The 15920-nt window shown below is 56.7% G+C and overlaps 2 protein-coding genes across 3 annotated transcripts; one reads left to right on the top strand and one right to left on the bottom strand.

Annotated features, from left to right (window-relative positions):
* Positions 1-1621: 1621 nt before the first annotated feature.
* Positions 1622-11616, top strand: PKMYT1 (protein kinase, membrane associated tyrosine/threonine 1). The gene is made up of 8 exons (XM_007100028.3): positions 1622-1855; positions 7098-7607; positions 8500-8993; positions 9708-9814; positions 9949-10121; positions 10207-10364; positions 11263-11361; positions 11448-11616. The coding sequence occupies exons 2-8, from the start codon at positions 7257-7259 to the stop codon at positions 11557-11559; spliced, it is 1494 nt and encodes a 497-aa protein (XP_007100090.1). The 5' UTR covers positions 1622-1855; positions 7098-7256; the 3' UTR covers positions 11560-11616.
* Positions 11617-12490: 874 nt separating this feature from the next.
* PAQR4 (progestin and adipoQ receptor family member 4) lies at positions 12491-15152 on the bottom strand. Of its 2 annotated transcripts, XM_024123648.3 has the most exons (3): positions 14711-15152; positions 13109-13330; positions 12491-12924 (listed from the first exon to the last, which is right to left on the bottom strand). In XM_024123648.3, exons 1-3 carry the CDS (start codon positions 14874-14876, stop codon positions 12491-12493), a joined length of 822 nt encoding a protein of 273 aa, XP_023979416.1. In that variant the 5' UTR covers positions 14877-15152. The 2 variants fall into 2 exon arrangements, with proteins under 2 accessions (XP_023979416.1, XP_023979417.1); XM_024123649.3 differs by lacking the exon at positions 13109-13330.
* Between the last annotated feature and the right edge of the window lie 768 nt (positions 15153-15920).

Below are 15920 nucleotides of genomic sequence, written 5' to 3'. Positions count from 1 at the left end.
TGTAGCCCATGCACCTAGAGCCTGTGCTCCGCAACAAGAGAAGCCATGGCAGTGAGAAGCCCGAGCAAGGAAAAGTAGCCCCCGCTCGCTGCAACTAGAGAAAGCTCACGCGCAGCAACAAAAGCCCAGTGCGGCCAAAAATGCATAAATAAATAAATTTATTTTTAAAAAAAGAAGAAGAAAAGAAGGTGGGAAAGGAGATCTGATAAGATGGGGAGCTTTCTAGGGAGGGTGGCCTGGAAGAGTGACTCCCCTTGATCCTGTTCAACAGATAAAAGTCCCCTCCGATGGAGGAAAAAGAAACACCCCTGCTAAGAAATTTAAGAGGATCATGCTATTTGAACATCCAGCTCGATGAAGGAAGCGTAATCAGCTCCATTTTTACAGGAGAGGAGACCAGTCCGAATTGAGCTGTGCTTAAGTCTCAAATCCAAAGAATGGGAATGGCTGCTGGCCGAGGCCTGGAAGAGGCAGAATTTTCTGGTTCACGAAGCCGCGCGTTCCGCAGGTGGAGGGGGTATGGGTGTGTGTGTGTGGCGGGGGGGGGGAGCCCAGGGCACTCCACCTCGCCGGGACTCCGGAGGCGGCAGCGACTTCCTGTGTAGCCCCAAGTGACCGCCTCTTGCGGCTACACCTCCGGGGCGAAACGCAGTGACCATTCCCTGTATAGATGGCGAAAACTAAGGCAGCCCAGCGAGGGCCGTGGGTGCCGGCACCGGGGTCTGGAGGTCGGTCGACGTCCGGAGGTCGGTCGGGGTCCTGGGAACCAGGAGGGAGTACCCAAAAGCAGGCTCAGACCCAGCGTGGCGCCTCAGCCTCCAGGTGGCACCGCGTAGGCAGCCCCGCCCAGGTCCAGCACAGAGAAGGTTTCGCGCCTGCGCAGTGAGAGCTCTCGGACGCGGAGCCGGCGGGGGGGGGTCGGAGACAAGCACGCTGGGACGTTGGGGCGGAGCCCCAGCAGGCTGTGCACCTCTGATAGGCTGCACCGGGGGTAAGAGGCGTTCCTGGGCGGGGCCTCGAGGCCGGTTTGGAATTTTTGGCGCGAGCCGTGTCCGCGCGCGTTCACGGGCCGTTCCCCCTCCGGAGAGTCCTCCCGCCCTTGCTTGGGGAGCGGTGGGCCGAAGACCCCGGACCGCTCCGAGGGCTCCTGTGCCCTCCGCCGACCCGGAATCTGGGACCTTGCTGAGCTGCGCCCCGCCCTCCCGCCCCAGGTGAGCCCATACCCGGCCCTGAGGGTTCTCGGGCGGGATCGCCCTTTCCTCCCTTCTACCTACCTCGCGAGCAACTCCTTGCCCCCTGACAGTCCTTCCCCGGATCTGCCTCACCCCCAACCCCCTCCCGCCTCCTTCCTCACCTCTCCGACAGCCCCACCCCTCCCTGGGCCAGCCCTGCAGCGGGCGGCTCCTCCCACTTCCCCTCTAGCGGCTCCTGCCCCTCGACGGTGCTTGCCCTCCTCCTTCCCCGGCCTCCCTATCCCCCTTCTTCTGGGAGCCCCCTTCCACAGCGACTGCTCCCCCTTTACTCGTCCCTTCCCAGGAAAAGCCCCACCGACCTTCCATCTACAGCCCCTCCCCTGTGACAGCTGGTCTGCTCAACTCTATTCGCCAGGGTTTCCCCACGCCCACGGAGGTGAATCAGCTGTGGCCCTGACCAGGAGGAACTCACAGTCTAGTGCGATAGACCGTGGTCAGCAGATGTGTCTTGCCCAGTGAGAGGGTGAGGCCCCTGAAAGCTGCAGAGCTCATCCCGGCCTGGCTTCTGCTCAGGGCCACCCTGGATTCACCGGGAGCCCCTGCTTCTCCTCCCTGCCCATCCCACCCCCAAAGCTGTTTGGCCATGCCAATGGTGCTAGAACGTAAGTGACATTGGGATGATCTGAGAATTGGTTTAAGATGCAGGTGCCCAATGTCCCTGAATGTGATATGGCTGGGCCCGGAGGCTGTACTTCTAATCAGCACCCTAGGGGTTCCTGACACCCTGGTCCCTCACTTTGAGAAACTCTGGGATGGGATTCCTGAGAGGCATAGAGGCAGAGGGAGGGTACCCACAGGCTGTAGGGTGAGTCTTCCATGCAGGCCCCTGTGGGATCCCTCCCCTCATGCCTCACTCTCCTAGGCACTGGAGAGTACCCTTCAGATGACTGCTCCCTCTAGTTTCAGTCACTGACTCACCCCCTGCTGAGTATGGGATCTTTTGATACACTGTGGCTCCTCTCAAAATTGGACTTCTCTCCTTTTTTCCTCTTGTTATTCTTTCAATTATAACATTATAGCAACACAGTAGCCCTCTTTGCTCCAATACAGAAGTCACTTACACCCGTGGGACCACTGTATTTTGTGTGTTCTTTCAATTACTACTCAGAGCGTTATTATATGTTATTTATTATATAACAGTTACTGAGGGATCTGCATGCCAGACACTAGACTAAGGCTTCCATGAAGTTAGCATTACAGGTCCACAAACCCCTGAGGCCAGGTGTGTTTCAGAATTCAAAATGTCTCCCATTTTATAAAGCTAATAGGGTACGTGTAACATTTATATGTAACACCATCCATTCATGGGTCTGGGACATCATTTCATAATCAAACACATTAATATTTCTGTCAAGAAATATATGATTATTTTACAGAAGGAAGAATAGGCCAGGTCAGATTTTTCTGCTAAATGAGGTTTGCATGTAGATATCCAGTTGTCCCAGCACCATTTGTTGAGAAGACTGTTTTATTTCTGCTGAATTGTTTTGGCACCCTTGTCAAAATCAATTGACTATAAATGTGAGGGTTTATTTCTGAACTCTCAATTCTATTCCATTGATCTTCATGTCTATCCTTATGTGAGTACCACACTGTTTTGATTACTGTAGCTTTGTAGTAAGTTTTTAAAAATTAATTAATTTATTTATTTTTATTCATTTATTTTTGGCTGCATTGGGTCTTCATTGCTGTGTGTGGGCTTCCTCTAGTTGCGACATGGGGGCTACTCTTCATTGTGGTGCGCAGGCTTCTCACTGCAGTGGATTCTTTGTTGCGGAGCATGGGCTCTAGGTGCATGGGCTTCAGTAGTTGTGGCACGCGGGCTCCATAGCACAGGCTCAGTAGTTGTGGTGCACGGGCTTAGTGCATGCTCCACATGCATGCTCCACGGCATGTGGGATCTTCCCGGACCAGGGCTTGAACCCATGTCACCTGCATTGGTAGGCATATTCTTAACCACTGTACCACCAGGGGAGTCCTGCCTTGTAGTAAGTTTTTAAATGGGGAAGTGTGAGTCCTCCAACTTTGTTTTGATTGTTTTGACTCTTTTGGGTCCTGTGAACTTCCATATGATTTTTAGGATCAGTTTGCCAGTTTCTGTAAAGAAGCTACCTGGGGTTCTGATAGTGATTGTACTGAGTCTGTAGATCAATTTGGAGAGTATTACCATTTTATTTATAGTAAGTCTTTGGATCTATGAACATATAATGCCTTTCCATTTATTTAGGTCATCTTTAATTTCCTTAAAGAAGTTGGGGGAAGAAAGAAAAGCAAGTGTATGTGTATAATTTTTTTACATTGACCTTCTTTTTTACCATTTCTGGTTCTCTTCATTTGTTCCTGTGGGTTTGAGTTACCATCTGGTGTCATTTTCTAGTCCAATATAATTTTGTTCCCACACACTTAAATCTTTGTGCTGTTATTTGCAAGTATATTACATTTCTATATATTATATGCCCAACAATACAGTTACATACATAGTTTTATACAGTTACTTTTTAAATCAGTTAAAAGAAGAAAGGATAAAAATATGCATTTATACTGTCTTTTATATTACATAATTACCTTTACTGGTGCTTTCTTTTTTTCATGTATGTTTGAATTACTGTTTGGGATCACATGCTTTCAGCTTGAAGAATTTCCTTTAGTTTTCCTTGTAAGGAAGGTCTGCTAGCAATGCATTCTTTCTGTTTTTGTTTATATGGGAATATCTCTTTTTTGCCTTTATTTTTGATAGTTTCATTGGATATAGGATTCTTGGTTGACAAATTTTCCCCCTAGTGCTTGAATATGTCATCCCACTTCCTTCTGGCCTCCATTGTTTCTTCTGAGAAGTTAACAGTTAATCTTATGGGGGGGGGTTGTCAGTGATGAGTCATTTTCTATTGCTCCTCTCAAGATTTTCCCCTTGTTTTTGGTTTTCAGCAGTTTTAATATGGTGTGTCTGTGTGTAGATCTCTGCATTTATCCTACTTGAAGTTCATTGAGCTTCTTGGCTATGTTAATATTTTTAAAATCACATATGGGAAGTTTTAATCTGTACTTTTCCAGCTCCTTCTCTTCTCTCTTCTGGTGTACCCATCATGTATATGTTGATTCACTTAATGCTGTCCTAACATTTCTCTGAGGTTTGGTTCCCTTTTCTTTGTCTGTTTTTCGGATTGCATAATTTCTATCAAACTATCTTCAAGTTCACTGATTATTTCTTCTGCCAGTTCAACTCTATTGTTGAACCCCTCCAGTGAATTTTTTCATTTCAGTGACATTGTACTTTTCAACTATGCATCTGGTTCTTTTATAATTTCTATCTCATTATTATTATTATTTTTTGTGTGTGTGTGTGGTACGCGGGCCTCTCACCATTGTGGCCTCTCCCGTTGCGGGGCACAGGCTCCGGACACACAGGCCCAGCGGCCATGGCTCACGGGCCCATCCGCTCCGCGGTATGTGGGATCCTCCCAGACCGGGGCACGAACCTGTGTCCCCTGCATCGGCAGGCAGACTCACAACCAGTGCGCCACCAGGGAAGCCCTCTATCTCATTATTGATATTCTCTATTTAATGAGATGTTGTCATTGTGTTTCCTTTACTTCTCCAAGTGTGGTTTCCTTTGGTTCTTTGTACATATTTATAGTGGCTGCTGTGAAGTCTGTCTGTTAAATCTGACATCTGGTCTCTCTTACAGGGAGTTTTTGCTGTATGTTTTTTTCCCTGTGTATGGGTCACACTCTCCTGTGTCTTTGCATATCTTGTAATTTTTCTTTGACATTTTAGATAATATGTTGTAGCAACTGTGAATATTGGTTCCTCACCCTGCCCCTGGGGGCTTGGGATTGTTTTTGCTTGTTTAGTGACTGGCTGGACCACTGTAGTGATGTCTCTTTCCTAAGCAATGTGAAGCCTTTGACTTTGCTCCTCAGAGGGCCCAGCCTTGGGCATGTGCACAGTCACCCTGGGACACTAGTGGTTTTAGGGGGGCTCTGTTTGTCTTTTCCCTGATCATACCCAGCTGTCAGGCCCCACCAATTGCTGGATGATTGCTCTTTTGTTTTTGACAATGCCCTGGAAAGTCAATTGCTCCATAGACTGATCCAGTCAAATTTGGGCTTTAAAGGGGTAGCTTTTTTTTTGGCTGCGTTGGGTCTTCGTTGCTGCGGTGAGTGGGGGCTACACTTCGTTGCGGTGCATGGGCTTCTCATTGCCGTGGCTTCTCTCGTTGTGGAGCACAGGCTCTAGGTGCATGGGCTTCAGTAGTTGTGGTACATGTGGGATCTTCCCCAGACTAGGGCTCGAACCCATGTCCCCCGTATTGGCAGGCAAATTCTTAACCACTGTGCCACCAGGGAAGTCCCTAAAGGGGTAGCTTTGGAGTTCAGTGTTTGAGGTTTGTTCTGACCCCAGGAAGTCTCTTCTTAGCTGTCTCTTTTCCCCAGTTCTCTCTGGTAAACTAGTTGTCCTGTGGTTCACTTGTAGTGCTAATGGAGGTACCAGCCTCCTCCTAATTGCTTAGTACCAAAACCTCCACTGATTTTGAGAGGGTCTTTAGGCTTGAACTTCTCACACTCTGCTTCTAATCAAGACAGTTTTTTGCAGGGAGAGCTTTGGAGCTCTCTGTTTCACGACCTGACTCTCCCCGGGCAGAATCTCCTCAGCCACAGCTCTGGAGCTGGGGACAGGGACAGTGGTGCCTGTCTTTCTGAGTAGGGGCTGGTGAAAGGAGGAAGCCCCCAGCCTCTCTGCTACACTCAGCTGAAATTTAGCCTCTGCTACATGGAGCTGGAAGTGAAACCCCACTAACTGAGTTTTAGCACCTCAACTAAGAAAAAGGAAGCAAGAAAGAAATTTGAAATTCAGACTTTCTTTTTTTTTTAATATATAAATTTATTTATTTATGGCTGCGTTGGGTCTTTGTTGCTGCATGTGGGCTTTCTTTAGTTGCGTCGAGCGGGGGCTACTCTTCATTGCAGTGCACGGGCTTCTCATTGAGGTGGCTTCTCCTGTGGAGCACAGGCTCTAGGTGCACGGGCTTCAGTAGTTGTGGCACATGGGCTTAGTTGCTCCGCAGCATGTGGGGTCTTCCCGGACCAGGGATCGAACCCGTGTCCCTTGCATTGGCAGGTGGATTTAGGGATCGAACCCGTGTCCCTTGCATTGGCAGGTGGATTTTTAACCACTGTGCCACCAGGGAAGCTGTAGACTTTCTTTTTTCCTTTGGAATTGGAGATAAGGGATAGCAGACCTGTGTTAATATTTCTACCTTACAGTCTTGGAAGAGGTTGGATTTTTTTTTTTTTTTCTGGTTGCACCAGGTCTTAGTTGCAGCCAGCAGGCTCCTTAGTTGTGGCATGCAAACTCTTAGTTGTGGCATGCATGTGGGATCTAGTTCCCTGACCAGGGATTGAACACGGGCCCCTGCATTGGGAGTGTGGAATCTTAACCACTGTGCCACCAGGGAAGTCCCTGAATTTTTTCTTTTTAAGTTTTAATTTTTATTTATTTAGTTTTTTAGCCATGTTTTATTTATTTATTGGCCATGCCACCCTGCTTGTGGGATGTTAGTTCCCCAACCAGGGATTGAATCCTGGGTCATGGCAGTGAAAGTGCCGAGTCCTAACCACAGGACTGCCAGGGAATTCCCCAAGGTGGTATATTTTAGGGCCAAACAAGGCAGGGATGTGCGCACAGGTGTGGTCTGGCTCCAGAATATGCCTTGGTTTAACCTCTGCTGGACTGTGGGAACCTCCAGGACACGACCCCGTGGTTTTCAGTCTGTGTGTCTCTAACCCCCAAGGTGCAGGTGACCACCTGCAGGCGTGCATACATTTGTATACCTTTTCCCACCAGGTGCTTGTTGTGCCCACCGCCTCCATGCCTAAAGCAGAGTGTGTGTGTGTGGCGTAGACTCGGCTCTCTTCTGCAGCCTCTTTGGGGCCATAGGACCAGGTGCTGTTTTGAGTGACACACTGTTCTGAACTCTGCCCCAAGGGGGCTCCTGTGCTGGACATGCCTGTGCCCGAAGAGGGCACCCCGCCACCCCTGAGTGGCACCCCCGTCCCGGTCCCAGCCTACTTCCACCATGCAGAACCTGGCTTCTCCCTCAAGAGGCCTCGGGGGCTCAGTCGGAGCCTCCCGCCCCGGCCCCCTGCCAAGGGCAGCATCCCCATCAGCCGCCTCTTCCCTCCTCGGACCCCAGGCTGGCACCAGCCCCAGCCCCGGCGGGTGTCGTTCCGAGGCCGAGCCTCCGAGCCCCTGCAGAGCCCCGGGTATGACCCGAGCCGGCCGGAGTCCTTCTTCCAGCAGAGTTTCCACAGGCTCGGCCGCCTGGGCCACGGCTCTTATGGAGAGGTCTTCAAGGTGAGTCAGTGACAGCTCCCCAGGCCTGTCTGGGGTAACCCCCCTGCCACCTCGCCACCCCGGCTGGGATGGGACAGTGTCCTGGGAAGCCTGTTCCCCTCCTTTCCCCTGACGGCCCACCTCTTGGGCTGGCAGGCTCCCCTCAGTGCTGGACTTTGCAGCTTTCTCATAACACCCCACGCAGGCCCCTCTGAGGCCCCCTCAGTACACACTCTCCCCTTGTCCAGAGCGTGGCACGCCTTGCGATGGCTCCCGCCTGCCACCTCCTCCTGCCTGGTGCCAGCTGTGTGGGGGTCTTGGCAAGCTCCACAAGGCCCCGGAGCCAGGCCACCCCCCGCCCCCAGTACAGTGCCCACCCCACCTTCCCTCCAGCTGCAAGCACTCAGGCAACACCTCCATGCTACCTTTTGTTTCTTAAAATATATTTTCCGATCATGTATATTTCCTCTAAAATGGTAGTTTTCCTTACACAAGTACTACATGAAGACAATTTTGTTAAAAAGTACAGAGGCCCCTAGGTCAGGGGAAACCACGGTGATTCTCAGGTGAGCGTTCTTCCTTCCAGACTTTTCTCTGTACTTCTCTGGAGTTGACCAGATAGAAACAAACCCATCTCATATGCCACATGGCAGACCACACTGCCCATGCTGTTCTGTAGGCAGCATTTTTACTTAACGCATCCTCCTGGGACTGTACTTAGAGGTCTGCCCTGTCTCTTCTGTCGCTGGGTCTCCAGCAAACCAGCACCTGGGGTGGAGGTTTGTCCAGCTTTGCTCTTGCACACGTGGGGGTCACTCTAAGGTAGCTGCCATGCCATACTTTCTGCACACGTGAAATCTTAACAGAATCTTCTGGGTTGTCCTCCTGAGTGGTTGTGCCCCCTCACTTCCAGGTGCGCTCCAAGGAAGACGGCCGGCTCTATGCCGTGAAGCGCTGCATGTCGCCTTTCCGGGGCCCCAAGGACCGGGCCCGCAAGCTGGCCGAGGTCGGCGGCCATGAGAAGGTGGGGCAGCACCCGTGCTGCGTGCGGCTGGAGCAAGCCTGGGAGGAGGGCGGTATCCTATACCTGCAGACAGAGCTCTGTGGGCCCAGCCTACAGCAGCACTGTGAGGCCTGGGGCACCAGCCTGCCCGAGGCCCAGGTCTGGGGCTATCTGCGGGACACCCTGCTGGCCCTGGCCCACCTGCACAGCCAAGGCCTGGTCCACCTTGACGTCAAGCCTGCCAATATCTTCCTGGGGCCCCGGGACCGCTGCAAGCTGGGTGACTTTGGGCTGCTGGTGGAGCTGGGTGCATCCGGAGCTAGTGAGGCCCAGGAGGGAGACCCTCGCTACATGGCCCCCGAGCTGCTTCAAGGCTCTTATGGGACAGCGGCAGATGTGTTCAGGTAGGGCTCGACGTGGGAGGCTCTTCCTGGTGGGCGGGGGAGTGGTCAGCAGAGGGTCACCATCCTAGCCCAAAGTCAGGAAGACTTGCTGGGAGACGCTGCCCCAAGGGGTTGGGGGTCCTGCCCTCTAGTTGAGAGGGGTCTGGAGAGTTAAGATGTCTAATCAGAGAACCCTCTGGAGCCACTTTACCTGATTCACTTGTCTCTTCACTCATCTCACCATACCTCCAAGGGAGGGACTATTATTACTCAATTTACAGGGGAATCGGGCACAGCAGGTTAAGGGACTTTCCCCAAGTCCACAGTGAGCAGGTGGTGAGGGTGGGCTTGGACCAGGAGCTGGGTTTCAAGGTCCATGCTGGTCACCACTGCTCTGCTTCTGATCGTAGCATCCAGTCACATCAACAGGATGATGAGAACATCACTGTTAACAACAGCGACCAGAGTGCCAGTCCTGTGGGGGCGGGGTTGGGGGGTAGGTGGTGTGTGGGCTACGCTGTGCCAGTTGCCTGGGCCTGGGGTCTGTGCTCCATGATGTAGTCCCCATCCAGCCCTGCCGAGACCTCAGGGCCCCCAGCCCCTCCTTCCCCACCTCCCTGGCTCATGGTGGAAGATAGCATCCCTTTCCTACCCCTCTTCTTGGGGGTAGCCTGGGGCTCTGGGTTCTGTGTCTCGAGGTCAACCCTGCCCCTCTTCTGTCCCTGTCCCTCCCAGTCTGGGTCTCACCATCCTGGAGGTGGCGTGCAACATGGAGCTGCCCCATGGTGGGGAGGGCTGGCAGCAGCTACGCCAGGGCTACCTGCCCCCTGAGTTCACTGCTGGTGAGTGGGGGGAGAGGATTGGAGGGGATGCACTGCCACAGGGAGGGCAGGCTCTCATGGGGGGGTGGCTGGTGGCAAGGGACTGCCAAGCTCAAGGCCCCATCACCCCTGATGTGGCCCTGCCCCGGGGACAGGCCTGTCTTCTGAGCTGCGTTCTGTCCTCACCATGATGCTGGAACCTGACCCCAAGCTGCGGGCCACAGCCGAGGCCCTGCTGGCCCTGCCGATGCTCAGGCAGCCGCGGCCCTGGACCGTCCTGTGGTACATGGCTGCCGAGGCCCTCAGTCGAGGGTGGGCCCTGTGGCAGGTAAGCCAGGGAAGGTGATGGGTGGCCCTGCTCTGTTCCCTGGCCCAGGGTCTGCCTAGCCTCTCTCGGCCCCCTGTCCCCACAGGCCCTGCTTTCCCTGCTGTGCTGGCTCTGGCACGGGTTGGCACACCCTGCCAGCTGGCTGCAGCCCCTGGGTCCGCCGGCCACCCCGCCTGGCTCGCCGCCCTGCAGCCTCCTCCTGGACAGCAGCCTCGCCAGCAACTGGGATGACGACAGCATAGGGTGGGTGAGGGCTCTGGGCAGGCGGCTGGGGGTGGGGGGAGACGGGCCGTCAGCATGGCCAAACACCATGCCCGAGGCCCAGGCCCCAGCCCCACGGGAATTAGTAGTGAACCAGCATCCCTCCCACAAACCTGGCCCCCATCAAACCCCGGGAAGGAAACCAAGGCTGGTGGGGGTGCGGCCTGGCCTAGTTTGAATGCAGTTTCTTCTAATCTCAGTGTGTGGACCAGGGGCCGTATGGAGCAGTGTGAACTGGCAACCTCACAGTGAGGGTGCTGCCATGCTGGGGAGCAGCACAGGGGCCACAGCACCTGCTGGGAAAGGCAGGCGGTGCAGCCCTCACCCCCCAGAGGCTGCCAGTACCCAAGGGCAAGGTGTTATCCTTCCTCTCAGGGCACAAAACCCCCAGAGCCTGGTGAGCTCCCGCCCTGGGAGGAGTTCCTTAGTCCCACGTGCCTGGTGGCCAAGTGAGAGGCTGTAATTAAGAAACTACTGCAAAGGAAACCACAAGCTCAGGGCAGACAGTTCTCAGAAGGAATCACGCCATTAACCCCTTTCTTACAAGAATGTCACCCCATTGCCATGGGGGCACTTTATAGCAGACAAAGTGCCAGATAAACTTCAGTTACCACAAGGTCATTTCAAAGTCAGCTCAGTCAGAGCCCATGTGTTCTGAAAAGGGACAGAGATGGCATTTGAGTGTGGTCAGGTAGACTTTAGAAGTTGTCAGAGTGCTATTTCAACGTCCACCAACGCCCATTGTCTGAGAATGGCCCCTGCCTGTGTCAGGCAGGAGCCCGGAGCTCGCACAGGGTCAGGATTGGTGCTGCTGCTCCCACCCAGCCATGGCCTCCTCCCCTCCCCTCGACACCTTGCTTGTCTTGCCTACCCCCCGCAGGCCCTCGCTTTCTCCAGAGGCCATCCTGGCCAGGGCTGCCGGGAGCACCTCCACCCCCTGCAGTGGCTCCCCTGCCCCCCGGGGCAGGTACACGCTGAGGTGAGCAGGCCCAGCGTCCCAGGGGGTGGGAGGGGGCAGCTTTCGGATCCTGAGAGTCATTTCTCTCTTTTCTTCTCTCCCCCTAGGGATTCTCTGGACCTAAGTGACATTGACTCAGAGCCCCCACAGGGCACCTTTCCCGCCTTTGAGCCTCGGAACCTCCTCAGCCTGTTTGAGGACTCACTGGGCCCAACCTGAGCTCACGGGCCCAGGCTCGGCACTTTTAACCTCTTAGCCCCTTCCCTCCATCCTCCTGGAGGCTGGGGTCCCTCTGGAAACTCCAGTGGTCCCTTCTGCTTGGCCGTGTCTAATAAAAGGTATTTGAATCTTGGGAGTACCCAAGCTTGCTTGCTTGCTTGGCAACACGGCGCTTATTGACGTTGCCCAGGGTCTGAGGCCCCTGGGACGGGCCAAGGCTGAGCTCTGCTGCAAGGCCCCAAGCCCCAGGCTGGCAGACTGGAGCTGGGAGCCACCCACTGTGTGGAGCAAAGATTTCCTGAGCAGGCACGTCACTGCTGGGCAGGTCGAGCTTTCAGAGCACTCAAGGTGGAGGGTGCTCTCAGCCCAGTGGGGCCTGGGTCCAGGGCCATTCAGCTCTTTACATCTCTGTGCCAGTTGCCTGGAAAAAGCAGCAGCCACCACCCTCCTGCCCCTAGGTCCTGGGATAAGAGGCTAGTCCTGTTGTCCAGACCCCTCATTCCACAGTCTCTGGACAGCAGGGAGAACGGGCTGCTGGGAGGGCCAGCATGCAGGGTGGACAGACAGAGGGCAGGAGGCTGGGCTAGGCAGCTGTGAGGTGCCTTATGTGAGGGTCAGGGTGGGTGATGGCTCTGGGCTGGCAGGATCCCAACTGTCCCTTTGGCCCAAACCTCACAGGTCACAGAGGGTAAAAACAGGCCCAGAGAAGGGAAGGTTTCCTTTCAGCCTATAAGTCCCGTGGAAGAAGGCAGGAAGGGGAAGTGGAGCTCCAACGTGTGAGTAAAAGAGGCTAGTCCACAGGGAAGAATGGATGAACAGACGAGGGCTCCCCGCTAGGAAATCCCATTTGCTGGAAGCATCCACGGAGCCAGCATGGTGCTGTTGGCCCTAGAAGACTGTGAGCAGGCCGGCATGGCGGGCGGGAGGTGGCTCAGTCCGGGGGGCAGATGTGCCGGGCAGCCCAGAGCAGGTCAGGCACGACGCCAGCGTGCAGCTGGAGGATGGAGCCCACGCTGAGCAGGTGCATGATCTGGTGTGAGTTACCCCAGTAGTCGAAGCGGCCCGGTCCCCAGCGCTCCGGCAGGCGGGCCACGTTCACCAGCCCCCCAAGCAGTGCCAGTGCATCCATACGCAGGTAGCAGCGCAGGGAGCCTGGAGCCCCAGAGCCCAGCCCCACTCCCCGGGCCCCAAACACTAGGAGGCGGGCACCAGCCTGCCAGCCAAAAGCGCGGAGCCGGGTACTGGTGGAGGGGGCGGTGAGGGCCCGCCAGCCTGCCACACCCGACAACACGGTGTAGGCCACCAGGGCAGCTGGGCGCAGCCAGGGCCTGCAGGCCAGGGTGCAGTGGATGATGGGCAGGGCCCCTGCACAGAGGAGAGAGGCAGGAGAGGGCACATCAGTCTGGGGGTCCACCTGCCCTTGTCCCTTTTTTTTTTCCTTCCAGTTTCCCTGATACCTGCCCTTTCTATCTCAGGCTCATGTGAGTGTACCCGACCCCCAGCTCCCATCCTTCAAGCCCTCCGCCCCCCACCCCATCCCTTGGCTCACCGAGGGTGTTGACGAGGCAGACCCCACACATATCCAGGGCAAGGAGCCGAGTGTACACAGGGCTGCCCCCTTTGTGGCACATGAAGAGGTGATAGAGCACAGAGCCTGCAGGGGGTGCCAGGCAGGCTACACAGTGTGTGCCCCACAGCCAGCCATCCTTGCCCAGCTGACCCCAGGGCAAGGTCATGGGCAGCAGCACCAGGAAGCCCAGCAGGGCCAGCCCTGGGGGAGGGAGACAGTTTTCCATCAGACAGCTTCAGCATTGAGGACAAGTCATGTCCTCAATGAGGCCACAGGCTAGAGGGATGGGAGCAAGACAGGTCCTGACAAGGCTGTTGGCCAACTTGGCCGGCCCTGGACAGAGGCAGGCTCTGGGCTTTCAGTAACTTTATTTAGCAGAGCTCACAATAGTTCTGGGAAGGGGAGACCATTATCCCCACTTTATAGGTGAGGAAACTGAGTAACCTGCCCCAGGGGACCCCAGCAAGTAAGCAATGAAGCAACACAGAGCCCCGGGCAGTCTGACTCCCAAGCTGGTCTCACCCTTGCAGCCACCACACCACTTCCCAGGAAAGCAGGGGGCCCCCACTCCCCAATCTGGCGTAGGTATATCAGCAGAAGCCAGAGGGGGCATGATCTCAAGGTGAGTTCTGAATCCAACATGTAGGCAATGACAACAGATCCCAGGGCCACTTAGCTTGCTCCTCCCAATCCCTATGTCCTCTCCTCTCCAGAAGGGACCAGACAGATGTAGGCTATGGGCCTTTTTGTCCACCAGAGCAGGTGAGGCCAGGCAGGGCAGGGGGCTGAAAGAACCCTGTTCCATCTTCTACCCAGGCACCTTTTCAGGGAGTTCCAGTCCTCCCAGTCCAGGCCTTCAGAACCATTCCTAACACTTCCTGCAGGCACTTTGGCATTGCCCTCACATGAGTCAAAGGTCGGCACTGGCAGGCTGTGGCCGCTGACTGCCGACTCTTGGCAGGGTCTAGCCAGGCCACAGTCCCCCAGGGGGCAGGTACCAAGGCTGGGCCCAGCGCACTCAGGGCCCCTCTCTCCACCCGGGTAGGCCAAGGACGGGCAGGGCTGTGTCAGCACAGCTCCACGGGGCCGCGGAGGAGGGGCCCGGCTCCTGCGGCGGGGAGGTGGGGGCGGGGGCGGGGGGAGCCGCCACCAGGCGGGGCCCGGCGGCTGGGCTGCTCCGGGAGGGCGGGGGCGGCACGGCGGCCGGGGCCTAGCTTCTCCTCCTGGGCCCCTCCTCGCCAAAGTCAACACCCATCTCTGGGACGGGTGCTGGCGGTAGAGGGTGCCAGGACGCAGGGATTACGAAGCGACCGGACACCAAGTTCCTTATCCCCAGGGCTCAGAGGGATTAAGCGGACTCGGTCTCCGACTCTGCTTCCCTCGCCTGCACCGGGGGCCCCGCCGGGAAAGCAGAAGCGGGCAGCGACGATCGGCACAATGGCAGCTTTGTCACCGCGGCTCCTGGCCGTGCCAGGGCCGGGGCAGCCCAGGACCTGGGCGCTGGGGCTCTACTCGGCCTTCGGGCCCCCGGCCCGGCGCGGGCAGGGCTGCCGCGGATGGGGGATGCGGGGCGCGGCTCACCGTGCGTGTAGATGTTGCCCAGCTCGTTGTGCATGTAGAAGAGGCTACGCAGGCAGCCCGAGCCGCTGCTGGCCGGCCGGTAGCCGGTGAGCACGAACTTGTTGAACTGCAGGTGCGGCGGCGAGCTGGCCCAGTCCAGCAGGCGCGGCCCGGCCAGGAACGCCATGGCCCGGCTGGGCGAAGTCGGTCCTTGCTCCTCTTGCCCCCGGGTCTCCTCAGCGGGCGAACAGCACCCGGAGCCTCATCCCTGCGCCCGCCCACCTCGCAGTACTCGGTCCGCGCACGCGCTGGCCCGGGGGTCCCGGCCCGTGCCCCTCCCGCGCTGCGCACGCGCGGGCCCCGCGACCCCACGCCTGGGCGGAGGCCGGGTACGCACAGGAATCCGGAGCGCAGTGCGGCTGGCAGGCGCTGTGCAGGGACAGCTCGCGGCGGCTGCTGAGGCGGCGGCAGCGGCCAGTAGTCTTTGGGCTGCCGGGAAGACGGGCGCGGCCGGACGCGGGAGGGGACGCCAGGCTCCGCCCCAGCTGCTCGCCCCCGTCATCCCGCCAGGGTTTCGCGCTCTGGGCTCCTGACGTCGCGGCTGCGAGAGCCAATGGGCGCGGCCGGTTGGGAGGTTCCTCCCGGCAGCGGCCCAGGCCTTCAGCGTCTTAGCATAATATATGCGGTCCCAGTCTCATTTGCATGGGGTGCCTGTTGGATTGGGACCCGACGTTCTGGGTCCAGGTGGCTCGCGTTCCCTTGCAGTTCGCGCCCGGGCTTTTCGCGCGACCCCCAGGTCGACTCACCCTTGGGCATTCACCTGCCCGGGCATAGCCCCTCCACCCTGCAGCACCCCACAGCCTGGGCTCTGTCCAAGGTGCTGCCGACCCGGGATTTTCGGACGGGTCAGGTCTAGAGCTGGCGCGCCCGTACTCTACGGATGATATCTCCACTCGCCCGACTTCCCCGGAGCGCAGCAAGGCGTGCCGAGATGCCCGGGCCTCTAGGGGTGTGCCTGACGTGCCCGGAGCCCTCCAGTGAGGCCCTGCCCTTCGGGCCAGGCTTCTTCGAGCTTGGGCTGGGCCAAAGTCGCTCACTGTTCAAGCCAAAGGCGCATCTTCGGCCCCGCCCAGGACGCGCAGGAAACGGAGAGGGAAAGAGGGCAGGAGGCCAGGGAAGAAAGTTCAGTCCCCACCAGGGTTCATCCTAAATCAGGTCCACGAAGGCATCC

Source organism: Physeter macrocephalus, chromosome 14 (assembly GCF_002837175.3).
Source record: "Physeter macrocephalus isolate SW-GA chromosome 14, ASM283717v5, whole genome shotgun sequence".
NCBI lineage: Eukaryota > Metazoa > Chordata > Mammalia > Artiodactyla > Physeteridae > Physeter > Physeter macrocephalus.
Note: the sequence above shows the minus strand (reverse complement) of the source record. Positions and strands in the feature narration are given on the sequence as shown.